The following is a 20,424-nucleotide window of genomic DNA, read 5'->3' as shown; positions in this document are numbered from 1 at the left end:
GGCAGATTTATGAAGTCCTTGTCTCAATACTCACTATTTCTCTCTTGGGTGCGATTTTGGGCTCTTTGGACAATCTGGAGTGAGCATAATTTGGCATACTTGGGTCGGCAGATTCACAAGTCATATGAATCTTTCCGAGCCTCATTACGGCAATCCTTATATGATGCCTTCCATGAGGGTGATATGGATGCTTCTTGCATACAACTTTTCTTTTTATGCTTCTGAACTTTGGGATGCTCTCCATTTTGGAGACCTCCCATCATGTAAATTTATGATCATATAAATATATGCACTGGATATTACCCAAAAAAAAAAGTGTGTGTGAGAGAGAGAGGCTCCAAATTAGCGTCCATAAATAGCTGTCTGAGGTCTGAAATCCGTGCCGTACAGCCCCGTCATAGTTTCGTACAATTCCGTACAGGTGTACGGACCTGTACGGCTTGTTCCGCCTTGTTCAGGCTGCTGCTGCCGGCTGATTCCCTGATTCTCTGCTCCTGGGTTGCTGTTTGTATAGGGTTTGCTCACGGGCTACTTCTACGCGCTGGTTCCGAGGGTTCTCTCTTCCCCCAACCAGGTCATTCAAGAGGATCTCCTGCAGTCACACACCTTTAGGACCTGGTTGGAGCCGAGGGAGCTTCCTGTGAAGCTGAGATTCTACAGAGATTACTGTCTTCATATTTCGGAGGAGGGATTCATCACACCACCAGGGTAAGCTTCATATGCCCCACTCACTACGGATCTCCATCGGACAGTTTCGGGTATCATCACACCGCCTCTGCATAGAGAGAGGCAGAGCAGAGGGGATCCCTAGGGAGCATCGCATTTGCATATTGTGCGACTGTCAGGAGGTTGAGTCAAAGGAGCATTTTATTTTCACGTGCCCAGTGTACTACGAGATCCGAGGTTGCTACCACTGTCTCTTCAGAGACGGCTCCTGGCTCCTTTCCAGATTCCTTGCCTACCCAGATCAGAGATGCCTCACGGCCTTCATTCATGAGGGGGTCCGACACAGAGAGTACTTAGGCGACGAGGCTTGGCCACATCATCAGACACCTCTCAGAGCAAGATCAAAGAGTTCTTCCCATCGAGTGACATTGATCATCCAGTCTCTAGTCGCAGACGTGACAGAGACCCTGACCCGACGATCGTAGCACAGCACACGAGACATCAAGGGGACACACAGATCACTCTGGGGGACCTCCCATCATTATTTAGACCCAGGATACGTCCCACGGGAGTCACGGTGGCTCTGGTCTTGCGTCGAGCCTCGTTCAAGAGACTGAGACGCACGGAACCCCTTGACAGACGCCAGCGTCCCATCACCGGTTACGCACCAGCCAGGGCAACATGACATACGGAGGATTCCGCTCCGCTCCAGTCTTTTTTCTTTTCATTGTCACACCCATACGTAATTGATTATGTATGATCAGACTTAGGATTCAGCATGGGTGATGATGCTCGTTTTAGTAGCTCCACCCTTACTGTGATTTGTATCAGGTTTTCTTTCAGTCTCATAGACCCATCGGTCTTCCGAAGAATCTAATAAATTTTATTTATTTCTTTCTTTCTCCTTTTTGGTTCCTGGGTCTTGTGTACTCTTTCCATCCCCAAAACCTCTCTTTTGTCTCTGATTTATAGTTCATCTTGGATCTTTTCCTGGTTTTTTCTCTTTTCCTTCTCCAAAACTTGTATTGTCTTCTCTCTAAATCCCTAAATATCTCTTTCCCCTTCTTCTCCTTGCAAATACACTATTTCCTTTTTCTTTGTGGGCTATTTTTCGGAACTATTTTTTCTCTTTTATCACTTTATAGGTACCCCCTTTTTGGGTTCCATCTTTTGCAGAAGACATGGCTGAATACTCTTATGAAAAAACTTTTCAAAAGGATCGATCGGTTCAATGGAAAAAGCAAAAGCATGCTGAGGGTCAGCATGACCCTGTGCATGATTCTGTTGAAGCACAACTGGTTTATGATGTCATGCACTAAGGATTTGCAGACACAGGAAAGAGTGGAAAGACTCTGTTCCATCGGTTGGTCTCATGGTTGAAGTGGATGAAATTGTGGATCCAATTAGAGAATATGCCAAAAAAGCAGTCATTTTATTTTTCCCAGGTCGGATGGCACCTGCTATAGAGGTAGGCAATTGGTTGACCCGCACAATGGAGGGAAGAGGCCTTGACCCTGAGGTAGAAATGCAGGGTTGACATCCTGAAGGTTGCTGCTGTACATAGCTGTTTTTTTCCTATAAATATCTGTAAATATGACTGCTCATATCAAATCCTTTACACTAAATGTTCAGGGGCTGTGTGACAGTAGGAAATGGAAATTTGTGTGGCTGTATATCAATCAATTTCAGCCTGATATAGTGGCATTACAAGAACACAATCAACATGTCTATGCAAGAAAGACATGTCATTATTGTGACTATGATATCTTCTATGCTGGAGAGCACTCTTTCTCAGGTGTAGTCATTCACATGTCAGGTAAGGTGTTCCACCCTAGCTCCTTCCATCAATGAGAATTGTTAGCTAGAACATACATGGCCTTGGTCGTATACCTCATTGCCGCCGTAGGACACTGATTTGGAATCTAGGTGTTACTAGGGGATCCATTGATATTATCTTTATTTAGGAACACAAACTTGATGCCAAAGACTACCCAAAGTCAGGTAAACTGCTCTCAGGTCATACTTTTTGGTCTCTTGCTTTGGGTACCAAGGGGGAAACATGCAGTTCGGTGTCAATTTCCTTTCTCCTCCTCGGTATCAGACATGATGTCATTATACCCTCCAGAGCACAGTGGATTAATATGTTGATTGGGGGACATAGGGCTGGTCTTCTCAACCTTTATGCCCGGAATAATAGAGGGGACCTTGTTTTCTTGTTGAAGAAACTTCTCTCTTGGGCACCCATTGCAAATTCATGGATTATTGGAGGTGACTTCAATATGACGGAGTTGCCTTCAAACACAAAAGGAAGGAAGGGAAGGTGGCATTCATTCACGAGAGAGAGCAGCTTAGGATGCCTTTCTCTTTCGGTATAGTGGTGGCTTGGATAGAAGATGTATTGTATGCGGAGATATTTTAGACCTTTTTTTAAGGGTTACTGTGATTTTTGAGACTCGTTTAAGATGTCTCTTTACTAGTATTAGGAATCTAGCTGCATTGTATGCAGAGGAGAGCCTCACCAAGGATATGTTACGGATTTGGGTGTCTCATTTATAGGGTGGAGTGGGATCTTCTTCACATGCAACAATGTCCTTTTTTATATTAGTGACTTTTAACATGATGTTTCTACTACCAAAAGAATCGATATTCTTAGGAGATTGGTCTCAGACATCAGTTAGCATCCCTACAAAGGGAACTTGGATTCAAGAGCACCTTGCTATAGCAAAGGCTCATCAACAATTTTACTAGATTAGAGAGTAGAGTAAGCATTTCACGCTTGTGAGTCCTTTTGGATACAGATGGAGGAAAGAGTCAATACGTATTTCTTCTCTATGCATGGCCCAAGGCATGGTAGAGAAAGAGTTTCTTAACTTATTGACTTACATAGGATGCTACAATCAGATCTGTATGTTGTCCTACACATAACTACAGATTTCTATGGATCAAGCCTTTCAGCACATCTTGACACACCCCTAGAGATGATAAGCTATAGTGTGGCCACAGTGTATTCTAGTATTGGTGAAAGCAGAGATGAGAGTCTCACTTGATGCATCTTTCACCAACCACCAAGAATTTAGGATTGTACTTCTTGCCCCCCCTAAGGGCAAGTGCCCAGGCTCAGTCAGCAGATGGGTAGACATCGCATTTTTCATTGCTTTTTGGGAGATGATCGGGGACCCTATTACCTCGTCCCTGTAGGGCATTTGAGATTCTAGTTGAGGGTCTCATTCATCTTATCCCAAAAGGGGGTTGTAGAATTTAATATCTCAATGGAGGCCAACTACTCTTTTGGGCACTTGTTATAAAATTTGGCCAAAGCTATCAATCTACATTTGCACCCCATCCTTCTAGACCTAATCCATGATAGACACATGGGCTTTGTTGATGGCCAAAGCATCTTTGATAATATATTTTTGGGAGGCTTTACAATGGGCTATGCAGAGTGGCCAGAGGCTTGCCATTCCACTCTTGGATTTTGTGAAATCTTGCGACATAGTAGATAAAGGTTTTTGGAGGGACCCTTCTACGCTTTGACTTCTTAGACGCTTGGATTAGATGGCTTCCTCCTTGTATAGATCATCCCACAGTCAGGTGCTAATGAAGGAGAAAGGGGAGAGAGGTTTTAGATTTCTTTTTAGTTCATCAAGGATGCCCTCTTGCACCTTTCTTGTTTTTAATTGTCAATGAAGCAAAGAACTTATTTTTTAGATTTGGTTGATGTTATCAGGCTGAGACTTCCCCTAAGATAGGATGAAAAGCTCTTAGATAATGAGGTGGTTGATGATATTGTTGTCTTTTTGGATGCTACACCTCAAACCTCAATTCTTTTGTGGCAGCCTTGATTTATTTTGTTTGACAGCAGATGCAGTTTAATTGGAATAAATCCAATGGATTTTGGATAAGTGACGAAGAATTCCCAGATTGGGGGGTGTTGGAGGTCGTGACCTTCACCCCTCAATTGGGATGTGAAGCATGGTTTATTCATGGGGGTTTGCGGATGTGACACGTGGCATATCGAGATACTAAATCCCATAAGCCAAAATGTGGCCCTATTGGCCTTGAATATGGTGGATTTCAACCTCTCGCTCTCTCTTACCCTCTCGGTACTTTTTCGGGGGGAGAGAGAGCTCTGTGTGGCTACAGGGTTGGGATTGGGACCCCACACCCGATGCTTCCTTTGACACATGGTTGGCTACCTACATGGTATCAAGTGCATGATTGTTGTGTGCTTTACATGTAGCGGCACATATCAGTGTATGTTTAGTGTCTATCCATATACTGACCAAGGAATAAGAAGGGTGGACCTCGGATCCATCCATAGCCTCTATGCATCTTACTCTCCAAATATGCCACGCTACAATACTCGCCAGGATCTCCCAAGGAGAGTCCACATAGGCATGTACAGCTCTGAAAGGTGAAGCTGAAACATCATCCAGAGAGCATGGCTCAACTAAATGGCGATGAATTGATAAAGCCCAAGATGAGTCATGTCTCTCATAGAAGACCTGGGGCCTTGAAAGAGAGAGCCAAGCAACTAAGCCCCAAGTCATGAAGAAAGGGCAATGAATAAAGGTTATGAGAATCTTGGCTGTCCCCTTCCAAATTATCCTAGCCTGTCTATAATCCCGAAGGCAATGCTGAGCTGACTCCATAGTAGGGAGGCTGCGAGAACAAGTAGGGCTTGCTCTAAACTTGAACCTTCAAAGGTTCACGGCAATCCCGCCATGAATAGAAAGCCAGAAGAATAGAGTGATTTTTCTATTCCTGCAGGATTTCCAAAATCTCCTCCAAAAATTCTTTTGTATGTCAATTAAAATCTTGTAACAGTCCCAATGGGATGCTCTGGAGGGCCTCCAACCTCTTCAGCTCAATTGGAATCTCTTGGCATTACTAATAGTGTAATGAAAGAAGAAAAGGCTCTTCTCTTGGTGCCCTTCATCAACCCATTCCCATTCCTCGGGATCCCACTGCAAGTACTTTATGGGAACACCCCCATAAAGCCACAATCTCCACACTCCCAAGGTAACAAGAGGTGGGTGAGGTTCTAAGTACCACCCTGTGTCTGAGCCATGCTCCAACAATCCAAGAATCTTGACAAGCTGAAATGGAATGTGTAATAAAACATCATCATCGATCTGGATAGCCTATGAGCTCCAAGGACATCAAAGACAAGGGCATCCTCATCCACTCCACAGACTGCAATAACCTGTAAAGGAATGCATGCTCCAATGAATGCACCCATCCAAGTGGAACAAGAATAGGCATATCATCTGCTTCCATCAAATCCACTGGAATGGCTACATCAATCTGCTGAATTCTGCCTACGCTCCCTTTGAGATGGCTTACTAATTGGGCCTACACTCCTTTGCAAGCTTCTTGAAAGCTTTCTAGGACACCTCTCCCACTTGGACCACTGCATATAGTGTGAGGGACCAAGTGGTCTACCACTGCATATAGTGTGAGGGACCATGATCATCAAGTATGATGTTGCTCCACATGACACGCTATCTGTCTATACCTTCATGAGAGGAAGGGGAAACTCTCTGAAGAGCACTCCTGAAGCTAACTCAAGCCTTTAGGACAATAGCCATAAGAGGGGACGAGGGAGACCTGAGGCGAGCTGAATTGGAAATCCATCTAGTACTGTAACTTCAGTCTCCTCCTGAAGTTGGCGTACAAGACTACATGCCGCGCATAAAGAGATCCTTCCACGGCTCTTGTCCTAGCATAAGTCCTCTCACCACCATCTTGCAGAGCAAGGCCTTGCAATGTAAATCTGGATCTATGATGTTAAGCCCGCCTTCTGTGTGGGGAGGATCAATGTCTCCTAAGCCACCTTGGCTATGACATCTATTGTGCCATATAGAAAATTCCTTACACGTCTCTTGAGCTAGGTGCACCTACAAGAACAAATAAACCAAGCAATGGCCAACAAAACCTGATTGACCACCACAACCTTGGATGCAAGATCAAGCTTGGTTGAACTCCAAAAGAGGAGTTTTCTCCTTAAACTCTCCAACACCGGGCAAATAGTTGTGATTACCCATGCCAACCTGGCACCCCAAATACCTGACAAGAACACCCCCTTGAACCCAAGTGAAACCAATGTCATTTCCCCAATCAGGGGTGTCCTCGTCACACTAATCCAAAGCAATTGGATTTATCCCAATGGATGTGTGCCTTGCAGCAGTGCAAAATATATCCAAGGATATCCTAAAAGAAGTGAGTGTATGTGTTGTGGCATCTAGAAAAACAGCAATATCATATGAAAGGTCACTATCTAGAAGTTCTTCATCCCATCTGAGGGGAAGTCTCAGCGCAAAGATATCAGCTTGAGATCTAATATAGATGCTCATCACTTCAGCCAAGAATAAAAAGACAAACAGAGCTACAGCGCATCCCTAGTGGACTGATCTAGAAATCTGAAACCTCTCTCCCCTGACCCCACCAATAAGCACCTGGCTATGGGCTAATCTGGATAAGGAGGATAGCCCTCGAGTCCATGCATAGAGTAATCGGTCTCCATTGAGACACTAAGTTCCTGCTGCCTCCTTTTGGAATAAGATGAATGAGACTGTCTGTAAGTGATTCCGGCATCTCACTAGAGTCCCAAACACCCTACAGGGCTGTGGTAATGTGATCCCCAATCATATCCCAAAAAGCAATGAAAAAAGAGGGGGTAAGCCCATCCGATGAACCCGGGCACTGGCCCTTGTGAAGGGCAAGAAGTGTAGTCCTAAACTCTATGTTGGTAAAAGGTGCATCTAGTAAGGTCCGCATATTTGGGTTCATCAACATAGGAATACACTGCCATACAACATATCTGGTATCAGAAGCTATCAAGTGCGCAAGAGTACCTTCCAAAAAACTCCGATCTACCTTGTAATATGCCTTTTCAAAATCCACGAGTAGAATGGCAAGGCTTTGGCCATTTTGCACAGCTCAATTTGAAGCTTCCCATAAAGAAAAAACATTACGAATAATAATTCTGCCATGCACAAATCTAGTTGTGTATCATGAATAAGATCAAGAGCTGCAAATGCAGGCCAATTTCTTTGGCCATAATCTTGTAAAATATATTCCCAACAATACGATGGGTCTCCATTGGGAGATTAAATTCTTGCAATCTCCCTTTAGGATAAAATGAATGAGACCCTCTATAATTGGATCGAGCATTCGTACTAGGTCCCAAACACCTTGCAAGGTTGAGCTAACATGGTCCCCAATCACGTTCTAGAAAGAAATAGAAAAGAAAGGTGTCGGTCCATCTGAGCTCGGGCATCTACCACTGTGAAGGGCAAGAAGAACCGTCATGAATTCCGTATTGGTGAAAGGGGCATCAAGTAAATCTGTCATATTAGGGTTCACCAATACTAGAATACTATGCCAAACCATATGTTTGGCACTATATCTGGTGGGTGAATTAGGATCTGCTGAAAGAAGAGAGACATAAAAATCTATAGCAATCCGCATGATGGCATCAGGATTTGTTTGCAAAACCCCGTCAGAGTTAATAAGCTTAGATACACTCTCTATCATGTCTTGGGCCAAAATAGAGTAAAAGTGTTTATTGACTCTTCCTCCCATTTGGATTCAAAAGGATTCCCATGCATGTAAGCCATAGTCTGCTCCTAATCTAGCAAGATCTACACATGAGCCCTTGTTGAATACAAGCATCTAAGGCCTTTTTTGCTCTTCCCTCTGAACTATCTATGGAGGGCCCTCTCTTGACTAAGAATCTCATGTTTCCTAGTGTTAGCAATAGATGGCAAAAATCACTAACACCAGACAAGGTTGTTGCAACATGTGAGGGGGATGACACTCCACCCTACAAATTAGATATCCATATCCACAAAATGTCTTATGTGAGGCCCATACAATGCATCTGGAATCCTAATACTAGCAGAGCGGTGCCTCTCATGAGGTGCAAAAATCATAAGAACCACTAGAAAGTGATCCGAAGTGGTAACCCTTAGTGTAATGCATACTGAACCTCCTCTGTCAAGTGCCCAATCATCAATGTAGAAAGCTGGAGTCCTAAAGGAAATCTAAGGGGATGAGGGCTGAGAGGCAGGGCTGACGGGGAAGGGGCTGAGAGAGGGCTAAGGGGGGAGGGGCTTAGACAGGAGAGGCTGAGGGGGGAAGGAGCTCAGAGGGGAGAAGGTGAACGTGAGAGCTGAGAGGAGGGCTGAGGGGGGCAAAGGGGCTGAGAGGGGAGAGGGTGAAAGTGAGAGGGGAGAAGGAGGCTGGTAGGATGGGCTAAAGGCTGAGAGGAGAGGAAGGTGCTGGAGGGAAGATATGGAAGAGATAAGGGGAGGCTGAAAGGATCACGTAGCTAAAATGCCTTTGGCCAAATCTGACAAGCCATGAAATTGTAGGTACCATTCGAACCAAATCACCAAGCAGTGAATTACCAGTCAAAATTGCAGGCAGGTGTTGTGCAGACCAGTACACCTGAGTGTGTGGCAATTCGAGGTAAAAACAGAAAAACAGCACGGCTTCCTGCCCTGGAATGAATAGAAAATGGTGCAAGACTGGCAGTAGAATGTATGGCCCAACAGTACAGAGGATCTGCCAGCAGTGTACGGCACTGTACGGCCTTGTGAACTGCCCTCAGTACAGATGAACCAGGCAGCAGCATGTACAGAGATTTAAAGCCTATTGTACGGCCAACAGTACGGACAAATGTTCAGAAACTGTGATTTCTGGCAGCTGATCTCTGCGCATTTTGGCAGCAATAGCTAGGGGAGGGGTTGAGGGGTAAGCAGGATCTAGAAGGCTAAGGGAAAAGCAGGCATGGGGAGAGGGGTAGAGCACGACGGCAGCTACAGTATGCCTCAATACAGCTCGTTTTTGAACTTGTTGGACGTGCAATTTGAAGCTTGTGTTTGCTGCTTTCCCTGGCCACGTAATCTAAAGTTGTACCTGGCAAAGCTGAAGCTGGAAAGCATAAAGAATTGCACTAGATCTGTACGGACTGAGGCTGAAGGAGCTGAGAGGGGGGCAAGTGAAGCGAGAAGGCAGAGGGAGCTGAGAGAGGGATTTGGGTGAGTATGGGGGAGAGGGAAGAGGGAGGTCAGGCAGCTAGGAGAGGAAGCTAGGGAGCAGGGAGGGAGGAGCACAACAGGGAGCTGCGGGCATTGAAAAGGGACAAGCCTGTTTTGATCCAGAGAGGAGTCCATTGGCTTATCATCCTAGATACAGCACCAGTTTCTATGCATAGACCTCACTCTCCTTCCATAGATTCGGGATAGGAGATTATTGTCAGTCTCATTGCATGGTAGATATAGAGATCCATATAAACACTACAAATGGGACTCAGACTTTTGCCTCTCAGTCACTCTCAGTTTTCTAGCACGAAATTATTTACATCCTCATGGTCATTTAGGGCTCCTCACATGCTGTAGTAGCTACGAGAGCTTCTTTCATCATGAAAGCATGGGACCAGACCATGATTTTATTTTCACATATACTGCCCCGTAGGACCTTCGTGGCATTTCCACTTTCTGGATTGGTTGCCCACTTTTGCCTTTCAGGAATTTGTATCAGGCTCTTACAGGATTTATCCTTGACTTTTATATTCTAGTCATATCTAATAAGAATAATTTTTTTGCAAAAAAGAATAGAGAAATTTAGGGCTCCTCACATGCTGTAGTAGCTACTAGAGCTTCTTTCATTTTTCCGCAAAAAGAAGGGCTAATTATATTACTTTCGAAACAAGGATTACAAGAGACTCAACAGCAATGCTGAAGCAAAGGGATAATTCCCACCCGCGAAACTACAAGCCTCACAGGGCTAAGCATCAAACTGTTGCAAAATGCTGTCAAAACAAGAAGCCCTAGTCTGGGTCTTCTGAGAACCAGTAAACCGCGAAACCAAAAAAGCTACAGATCCCTAATGAAGTGAATCCTGGAGGTACTCGTGATCCAAGAACGTATGGATCCCTCCTCCGCTGAGCTCCCGTCCATCGAGCCCGCCTGAGGGCGCCAACAGGAAGAGACCCGCCTGCATGAGCAACCACTTGACGGGGGGTGAGTCCGCACTCCAATAGCCCGCTCCACGTATCTGCAGGCCTCAACCCACTTGGGGTGGCTCCTGGTACGACAAGAAGAAGTAAAGCCCCAAGAGAAGGGATCCCTGAGGATAGAGTCAAGAGCCGCCGCCCTGTGGGTAGAGAATCTTCGAGACAGTGAGCCATCAACTGATATGACTCCTTTGAGTCAACATCCAGCAATCGAGTCCGACCAAGACCAAGGTGCCAACCGCGACCAAGAACCCCTGCTGGGAAGAAAGCAGTAAAGCCACGTCGAGGTAGCAAGGTTCCATGGGCCGGAGTAGCTCCGAGATCGCCAGGATCCCTGTTGTCGAGTTTGACCATCAAGAAGAGCTCTTGACCACCATGGAGGCAGGCATCTCGCATCTCTATCTCCTTGAGCTCGAAGTAGTACCAAAAAACTCCGAGTCTTGAGAAGTTTGGAGACCCAAGCAAAGAGGCCACCAGCAGACGCGACCCCTCTGGGTTGTTGTCCAAGGGCCAGGTCTTTCCAGCTCCAGTGCACCAATCGCGGCCAGGAGATGCTGTTGGGACGAGGGCAGCACAACCACCACCACTGGGAGGCACGAACTGGACGGCTGGGGGATGGCCATGGCCGATGTTGCCAGGGCAAACTGCGAGGAGAGCTCCAACTCCGGAAGAACAAGAGAGTGCAGGGCAAACCTCCTCCTGCCATAGAAATGCCACGGGGAAGGGAGAGACGCTTCCTGAAAGATGAACCTATTGCTGCTGTGAATGGCTCGACACCTCCAAATGCTCAAACACCCCCAACTCAAGCGCTTTCTACTCCACGGAGAGGGAGAGGGGTGCAAAAGACCAGCCTGGGAAGACAACACTGCCACGGGAAGGAAGCCACCAACAAGCAGGCCACAGCTGGGGAAGAGCCATCCAAGAGAGAGGCTCACGGTAGATCCCGAGCAGGAGGGGCAGCTGGCCAGCAGGCGAGAGCGCTCAGTCATTGGACGGGGCTTGCAGCAAGGCAAGCAGGGCGGCGACCAGGGTGCGAGGGGGGGGCACGGGGGGAGATGGGTGGAAGTGGCAGGGCAGGAGCCAAGGCAGGACCCAAGGCAGCGCAAGGGGCAGGGGCAGCAGCGGGCGGGGTGAAGGTCACGTCAATGTCTCTGCCCAACGCCCATCCTAGTGCATGAAATGTAAAACAATGTCTTACAAAATGGGACTGCTAGAGCTTCTTTCATGAGAGCATGGGACCATGATTTAATTTTCACATATACTGCCCTGTAGGACCTTCGTGGCATTTCCACTTTCTGGATTGGTTGCCCACTGTTGCCTTTCAGGAATTTGTATCAGGCTCTTACAGGATTTATCCTTGACTTTTATATTATAGTCATATCTAATAAGAATAAAAAATTTGCAAAAAAGAACAGAGAAATTAGTAGATGAATGTGTGAGCAGCTACATAGCTTTCAAACTCTCTTCTTGGTAGATGTTCATCCATTGCCAGATAATACCCTCATATGATGAGACCTGACCCTTTGTCCTACACATCATCTACATCGATTCAATATTGAAAACAGTTATTCTCGTCATAAATGATCATGGGGTTGATTTCAAAGAGGAAAAGTAGTCTCCTTACTTCGACACTTTGATATTAATGACACTAGAAATCCACTCAAGCTCTAAAGAGATATGCCATAATCAGTTACTTGGACATCTGTACCAGAGGATTTAATATTTGAGCTTGGCGGTCTACTAGAAGAACTTACAATCCCCACTCTTGGCCATGTCCACTTAGTAGGATCCCATAAGCTGAAAAAGGGATCAATATTTAAGATAACTCTATTAGTGTTGTGATGAACCTTTAACCCAAGCATACCACTCTGCCCCTCTGCCATTGAACCAGATCCAAACCTTTAACTCATAAAGTTCATGGACTACTACTAAAAGGAAACCTCCAAATGGAGGCTGATGAGGATGCTTGAGCTTGTAGTTGAAAGAGTGGAGAACCAAATTGAAGTCCTGTTAAGAGACATGGAGAAAGACATATTGAGCTGCATGCAGAACAATCTGTATATGTGCGGCTACGTTTTTGGAGGCAGACAAAAAATAAAATGCTATATTAAAGGCCTCTAGAGATCCAACAAGATCTAGTTGACAATCCAGATAATGGATAGAATCTCTAATCTCTTGCTGCATTTCTAAATAGCTGCACACTTTTCGGGGAGAGAGAGAGAGAGAGAGAGAGAGAGAGAGAGAGAGAGAGAGAGAGAGAGAGAGAGACCTTCATGGCTTTGATTTTCTCTCCGGATTGAGTGTACATTCTGCATGCCAGATGAAAAGATCCTTGTGCCTCACAATATTCAGCCAGTGCTGTCAATAAATGTTTTGAATCTTCCAAACTTTCCCTGGAGAATTGCTTTGAAAAAAGCTCCACCACTTGATCAGTGATCTTGACACCTTCATTGATACACTAGTTCAATGGGAAACAAGAAAATGGAAGTAAGTTCAACTGAATGAAATTTGTGCACCATCAAAATTTAACACACTATCAAACAAAGTAGAAATACATGCTTGTATATATAAATGATTTCTATAATAACTGCAACATCACTCATATATAAAACTTTAATGATATGAGTAGATATGAGTAGGAATACAGATTCTAATAACACATTGATCTTACAAACTACATTTGTAGACGATCTCAAATTTATTTCAGTGACTTTATGGTCAAAATGCTGTCTGATGCTGTGAAATTGTTTCCCATCTCAGGGGGTTTGGCTTCTCATGCTTTGCATGGTGTATAAGATCTTCCATGAGATTTTCTCTTGGAGTTTCTTTCATACTTAATAGAAGACCTTTCTTTGAAAAAAAAAAAAGCTGTCTGATGCAGTGAAATTATTTTCATAGAATGAAAAGTACCAATTCAAAAGCTCGTTTGTGTTGTCCTGCAGCAATGAAAAGCAACATTGCCTTCTCAAACTGCTTGTGTAGTAAAAGACATTCTCCACACCTATTAAATACATGAAATGATTTCAAATTCAAATGTTGCTGTGGAAGGTGTGATGCAAGCTTATAATTTTTTTTTAATATAACATAAAAAAGACTTCTATTAAGTATGAACAAAACCCTTGAGAACAAAACTTAAGGTGGCAATACATCATGCGGTGCATGAGAAAACACCCCTCAAAAGGAGATAGAAAACAACAAGGTTGAGGTTGAAAATGCCATCTCAACCCTGTAGTAGTCTCAGAGAAGAAAGGGGAGCCCCCCCAATTCTCTGGAAAATATAGCTCTCCTAGGACAGGGGAGCCCCCCATCAGTTAACATCAAACTTTATATCATGTGAGTATTTTAATTATCATTGCTTAGCACTTGTTCTTTCATTTTCCTTTCCATTTTGCTTTTCATTATGCTTTCCACATTTCCATTCCGTTCCTAGCTAGCTACTACATCTCTTCATGTGGTATTAGAGCCATGTTCCTAGCCTTGCTCTCTCTTTCTCTTTCCCTTCCAAGAGGTTGAGGTGAGGGAGGCCAATGAAGCTACTCTACCTCCTCCTCCTTGGAAGGCTGCCCTCTTCTCTCCTTCCTTGAGCTCTCTTCTCCACGCCATGATCTGCCACCTCTCTTCTCCTTCCTTCAGCTACATCTTTCTGTGACCTGCGGACGATGTGACGCTTTTATCCGGATCTAGAAGCAGAATCACGGTTTTGTGTCTTCAGCAAAGTTGTAGAGGATCTTGAGTACTACACATTTCGTTTTTACATCATTGCAATCTGAGTTTTCTGTGAAAAGTTACAGCCCTTGCAAGAAATGACAAAATTTGTTTATGCTCGCAAATTTTGTTCTGGAGCTCAATGATATGACAGCCCAAGCATGACACAACCAGCTCAACGTGGAGCTGTCCATCCTCTTCATCGTTGACCTCTGCTCCAGCCTGCCATTTGCTCCTTCTGCCCGACATTCTCTTGGAGCTGCTGCCCGCAAGTTGGTGCCCGTATTCTGCCCGCCATTCTGCTCCACGTAGCTCTGCTGCCCACGCAGCTATGAGCTCTTTACATTACATTGCGGTGACTCCTTCACGTGACTATTCTGACACACTCCACTATAGTGATCTCTCTGATTAGTTCATTACATCGAGCTTGATGTAGACCACTCTACATCAACAAGTGACTTCTTCAACATTGCTTATTCGATCGGTGCCTAAGGCACTTCGCATTGATTGACTTCCCGATTGGTTGTGGTACCCGAGGCTTCTACTTTGACATTGGTGACTCTCCTTCCTGCATTTTGAGAGTCATCATGTAATTTCTCCATGTAGATACCCATGGACTTCACCGACACATATTTTGGGGCATTCCTACCTAGCGCTTCATCGACATCATCATCGACTCACAGGGATGTGCACACATGTGCATTAGCTACTTGGAGGACATCTATTACTACACACTTGATGTATTTTGGGGTCCTCTTCCCTGGGTAGTCCCCCTTAAATGATATATATTGAGTGTTTGGTTTTCATTGAAGCTAAAGGTCCTTTGCCTTGGATAGTCCTCCTAAAAAGATGTATTGGTTTTTCTATTTTGGTGTGTGGCTTCCTAGCATGTCCTGTTATGAAGCCAAGGGGGGATGTACTGTGGGATCCATGTATTGGCTTTGATAGGTTTAGAGGGGGATGTATTGTGGGAGCCATGTATTGGCTTTGATAGGTCTCGTTATCAGGCATGACCGAGTTCCAGGATGTTGGTGTATTCCTAGACCTATGAGCTGGTCATGTAGCCATGCTATAATGTGAGCCTCTGAGCATGTTGTTTCTCAAGCCATGAGAGTGCTTGGATCTTCAACCTCTGAACATGCTCAGACTTTAGCCTCTGAGTTACATAGGGTGCACAGCGTCATTGTCATGTTCTGTTCTTGGTTCCATTCCAATAGTCCCTCACCTTAGACTGTCATTGTCATGTTCTGTTCTTGGTTCCATTCCAGTAGTCTCTCACCTTGCTTTTTTTTTTTGCAAAAAAGAGACTTCTATTAAGTAAGAAAGAAACTCGCTAGAGTAAGCTCTGTGCGGAAATACAACATGCTTAGCATGTAATAAAAAACACCTCAAAAGAATGAGGTAGAAAGAAACCAAGGCTGAGGCTGAAAATGCCAACTCAACCCTATAGAAGTCTCAGCAAGGAAGGGAGAGTCCCTCCAATCCCTCAAAAAAGTAACTCTCCTGGAGGAGGCTGCTCAAGAGGATCCCTGCATGGTCGCCCATATGGCCATCAAAGTGTGTACTGTATCTGTCCAAGTACTGCTGGCCAAAATCTGAGAAGGGTGAGCCTGAGAACCCTCCATAGCCTCAATGCATCTCGCTCTCCAAATGTGCCATGCTGCAATGCTAGCTAAAACCTCCCATGGAGAGTCAACCGAGGAATGGGCAGCCTGAAGAGAGTGGCCAGAACATCCTCTAAAGAGCACGACTCCACAAGGTGTCGTCGGATGTGTAGAGCCCAAGATGGGTCATGTCTCTCGAAGAAAACCTGGGGCCCTGAAAGAGTGAGCCAAGCCACTGATCCCCAGGTCATATAGAAGGGGAGGCGAACAAAAGTGCTGAAAAGTCTTGCAATCCCCTTCCATATGATTCTCATAGAAGGGGAGGCGAACAAAAGTGCTGAAAAGTCTTGCAATCCCCTTCCATATGATTCTCGCCTGTCTGCAATCCCAAAGGCAGTGTTGTACTGTCTCCAAAGCAGAAAGGCAACGAGGGCAAGTAGGGTCAGCCCCGAAACTGGATCTCCAATGATTCACTGCTATCCCACCATGAATAGAAAGCCAAAAGAAGAGAGTGATTTTTCTATTCCGGTGGGATTTCCAAAGCCTCTGCCAAAAAAAATTCTGCAAGTCTGCAAATATCTGATAATTCTCCCAATGAGGAGCTTTGGTGGGCCTCCAACCCCTACAACTGAGCTGTAATTTCCTAGCATTACTGACTGTGTAACGAAAGAAGGGGATGCCCTTCTCTCGGTGCCCTTCATCTATCCACTCCCATTCCCCAGGGTCCCACTGCAAAAACTTAATTGGGACACCTCCATAGAGCCACAGTCTCCATGAGCCCACGGCAATGAGTAGCGGGTCAGGATCCAAGTACCATTGTGAGAGAGAGCCATGCTCCATGAAGCCCACTATCCTGACTGGCTGAATCCGTACCTCCAACAATATATCGTCTGCGGACTTGGACAGCCTGCCCCCCGAACAAACATCAAAGACTAAGGCATCCTCATGTGTGTTACGTAAAGCAATCACCTGGAAAGGAATGCCCGATCTGAAAAATGCCCCCATCCAGGTGGAACAAGTAATAGTCATGTCATCTGTGTCCACCCAATCCAAGGGCAAGGCTGCATCAATCTGTTGAACTCTCCCTGCACTCCCTCTGAGATTATGAACCACCTGGGCCTGTCAGTCTGCAGGAAGCCTCCTGAAGGCTTTCCATGCTCCCATAGTAGATACAGGGCCCCTCTCCCATCTGGGCCACTGCATGTAAAGAGAAGCACAAAGCGGTCTGCCATGCTCATCCAAAATAATGTCGTTCCACATGATAGGCTGCCTTTCAATCTCTTCATGGGTGGACGGGGGAATCCTGCGAAGAGTACTCCTCAAGCTGGCCCATGCTTTGAGGATAGCAACCATAAGAGGGAAAGAAGGAGATCTAAGGTGGGCTGTAGTGAAAACCCATCTGGTACTGTGTATCCAATCATCTCTTGAAGTGGGTGTGTGAGACTGTATGCATCTGATAAAAAAGTCCTTCCAAGGCTCTTGCCCTGGCATAAGTCCTCTCACAACAACCTTGCAGAGTAAGGCTCTGCACTGTACATCCGGAACAATGATATTCAAACCCCCTTCTCTTGTAGGAAGAATCAGGGTCTCCCAAGCCACCCTGGTTGTAACATCAGTTGTGCCATCTAGACCACTCCATAAAAAGTTTCGTACGGGCCTCTTGAGCTGAGTGATACAATCCCTAAAGTGGCACCAACAAGAGCATACAAACCATGCTGTGGCTAAAAGAACCTGGTTAACCACCACCACTCTGGATGCAAAGTCAAGTTTGACTGAGCTCCAGAAAAGGAGCTTTCTTCTGATGCTCTTCAACACCAGAGCAAACTGTTGTGAAGGAGAGATGCCCACCCCAACCTGGCAGCCCAAATATCTGACAGAGACACCCCTCTGTATCCAAGTGAAACCAATATCATTACCCCAAACTGGGGTGTCATCATCGCAAATCAAAAAACCATTGGATTTATGCCAATTAATGTGTGCACCTATAGCCGTGCAAAATAAATTCAAGGCTGTGCGGAAGGAAGTGAGTGTCCTGGGGGAGGCATAAAAAAAAACAGCCATGTCATCTGGCAATTCACTATCCAGGAGCTCTTCTTCCCGGCGGAGAGGAAGCCTCAGCCCATAAATATCAGCTTGAGATCTAAGGTAGATACTCATAGCTTCCGCCACAAGCAAAAAAAAGAAAAGGGGCAAGAGGACATCCCTAGCGGACTGATCTACCGATCTGAAATCTGTCTCCTCTTACCCCCCCAATAAGCACCTGGCTATGGGCTGATCAGTAGAGAGAGGATACTCCTCCAATCCATGCATTTGAAAAACCAAAGTGAGATAGAGTACCCTCTAAAAAATCCCAGTCTACTCTGTCGTAAGCTTTCTCAAAGTCCAAGAGTAGAATGGCCAACATCTGGCGGCTCTGCATGGCCCATTTTAAGGCCTCCCAAAATGAGAAAATATTATAAAAAATACTTCTGCCATGCACAAACCCTGTCTGTGTGTCATCAATCAAATCTGGAAGAAAAACCTGTAGCCGCATACTGATGGCTTTCGCCAGAATCTTGTAAAAAGTGCCCAATAGAGTGATGGGTCTCAATTCTGACACTAGATTCCTATTACCCCCCTTTGGGATGAGATGAATGAGACCATCTGTAAGTGAGTCAGGCATCTCACCAGAGTCCCACGCGCCCTGCAGTGCTGATGTAATGTGATCACCAATCTGCTCCCAAAATGTAATAAAAAAAGAAGGGGTAAGTCCATCCCAACCTAGGCACTTGCCCTTGTGAAGGGCAAGTAATGCAGTCTTGAATTCTGCATTGGTGAAAGGTGCATCAAGAGAAACATACATCTCATCCTTCCCCAAATACAGGAATACACTGCCAAATAACCTCTTTGGCATCATCTATGGCCTGTGTGCCTGGATTTGCAATAAAAGGGGATGCAAAGAAATCTGAAGCTACACACATGACGGCATCAGGATCTGACTGCAACACCCCGTCTGAGTCAACAAGTTGCGAGACAATATCTCTACTATGTCTGGGCCCATGAGTAGAGAAAAAGTGTTTGTTGACCCTGCCACCCATCTGAATCCAAAAGGATTCCCGTGCATGAAAGGCATACTCTGCCCTCTGATCCCCCTCTGATCCAACAGTATCTATATATGAGCCCTTGCTGCAACAAGGCGCTCCTGAATCCAAGCATCTGTGGGCCTCTTCTGCTCTTCCCTCTGAAGGGACGCTAACTGCTGGCGTATACCAATCTCACGTCTAAGAATCTCACGTCTCCTGGAATCAGCGACTGTATAATAGTCACTAATTCCGGATAAGGCTGCAACTACCTGAGATGGGCAGATAACTCCACCTTGTATGTGAGAAACCCAAATCTGCAAAATATCCTCCGTGAGGCTCTCCTCTACATAAAAAGCATCTGGAATCTTGACACTGGCAGAGCATCCTCTCCAATGAGGCTCAAGAATTTGCAACACCACTGGAAAATGATCTAAGGTGGTAACCCCAATAGAAATGCATACAGATCCGCCTCTGTCAAGTGCCCAATCGTCTACATAAAATCTGTCAATACGTGCATGGATGGGCATGTGTACTCTCCTGTTCGACCAAGAGTACAGGAGTGACTGTGGCATAACATGAAAGGCATCATCAAACCAAGTGTCCCTGCCACTGTATTGAAAGAGAAAGGCATCCCAGGCTGCCCTCTCCAAAGAATGAATTCCACCCTGTCCGCCTCCCTTTTTGTCTGATGGCAATTCAACCATGTTGAAATCGCCACCAATGATCCAAGAATGTGCAATGGGGGCCCAAGATAGTAACTCCTTCCAAAAGAAGACTCGCTCCCCTCTGTTGTTGGGGGCATACAGATTGAGAAAACCAATCTTACGCCCTCCAATCAAAATAATGATCCATTGAGCTCTAGAGAGGGAGATAATACCATGACCAGCAACTAAGGGTAGAATAGAAGGAGAGACTGAAATGCAAGTACCTCCCCTTGTGCCCATAGCAGGCGACCAGAATGTATGTCATGAAAGAAGTTTGCCAGACTTAGAGCAATCACTGGCATCCAACTTGTGTTCCTGGATAAAAAGAATATCAATAGCACCTCTAGTGACACCTAGATGAAGCTGATTTCGGATCAGTTGCCTACGGCGACGGTGTGGAACTCCACCTAGGCCCTGTATGTTCCAGCTGACTATCCTCATCGACAGGAGGATGCTGGGTGGAAAGGCTTACCCGACCTAGTAGAGGAGACTAGCTTCCCCTGGGCCGAAACACTCCTGTTGAGGGCAAGGAACTCAACAGGTGAAAGGATCCCCACACCTGCTGAGGGGAAGGCCCTATTAAAAGGAATCCCAATGACCGGGACCCCTAAGGTGGAGGGCACAAACTCCTCCTCATCCATGAAAGTCGCCGAGTCTGC

General features: G+C 45.6%; 1 protein-coding gene across 1 annotated transcript in view; it reads right to left on the bottom strand.

Moving 5' to 3' along the window:
* LOC147899042 (uncharacterized) overlaps positions 1 to 20,424 on the bottom strand; it is a 268,788-nt gene that overhangs the window by 165,031 nt on the left and 83,333 nt on the right. The window contains exons 18-19 of the mRNA XM_087378195.1: positions 13,601 to 13,691; positions 12,960 to 13,148 (exon numbers count right to left, since the gene is read on the bottom strand). Of these exons, the coding sequence (XP_087234321.1) occupies positions 12,960 to 13,148; positions 13,601 to 13,691 (280 nt within the window). The remainder of the gene's footprint in view (positions 1 to 12,959; positions 13,149 to 13,600; positions 13,692 to 20,424) is intronic.

Source organism: Dipteris shenzhenensis, chromosome 8, assembly GCF_047967505.1.
Source record: "Dipteris shenzhenensis isolate YYH24624 ecotype China chromosome 8, Dip_SZ_1.0, whole genome shotgun sequence".
NCBI classification, from domain to species: domain Eukaryota; kingdom Viridiplantae; phylum Streptophyta; class Polypodiopsida; order Gleicheniales; family Dipteridaceae; genus Dipteris; species Dipteris shenzhenensis.
Note: the sequence above shows the minus strand (reverse complement) of the source record. Positions and strands in the feature narration are given on the sequence as shown.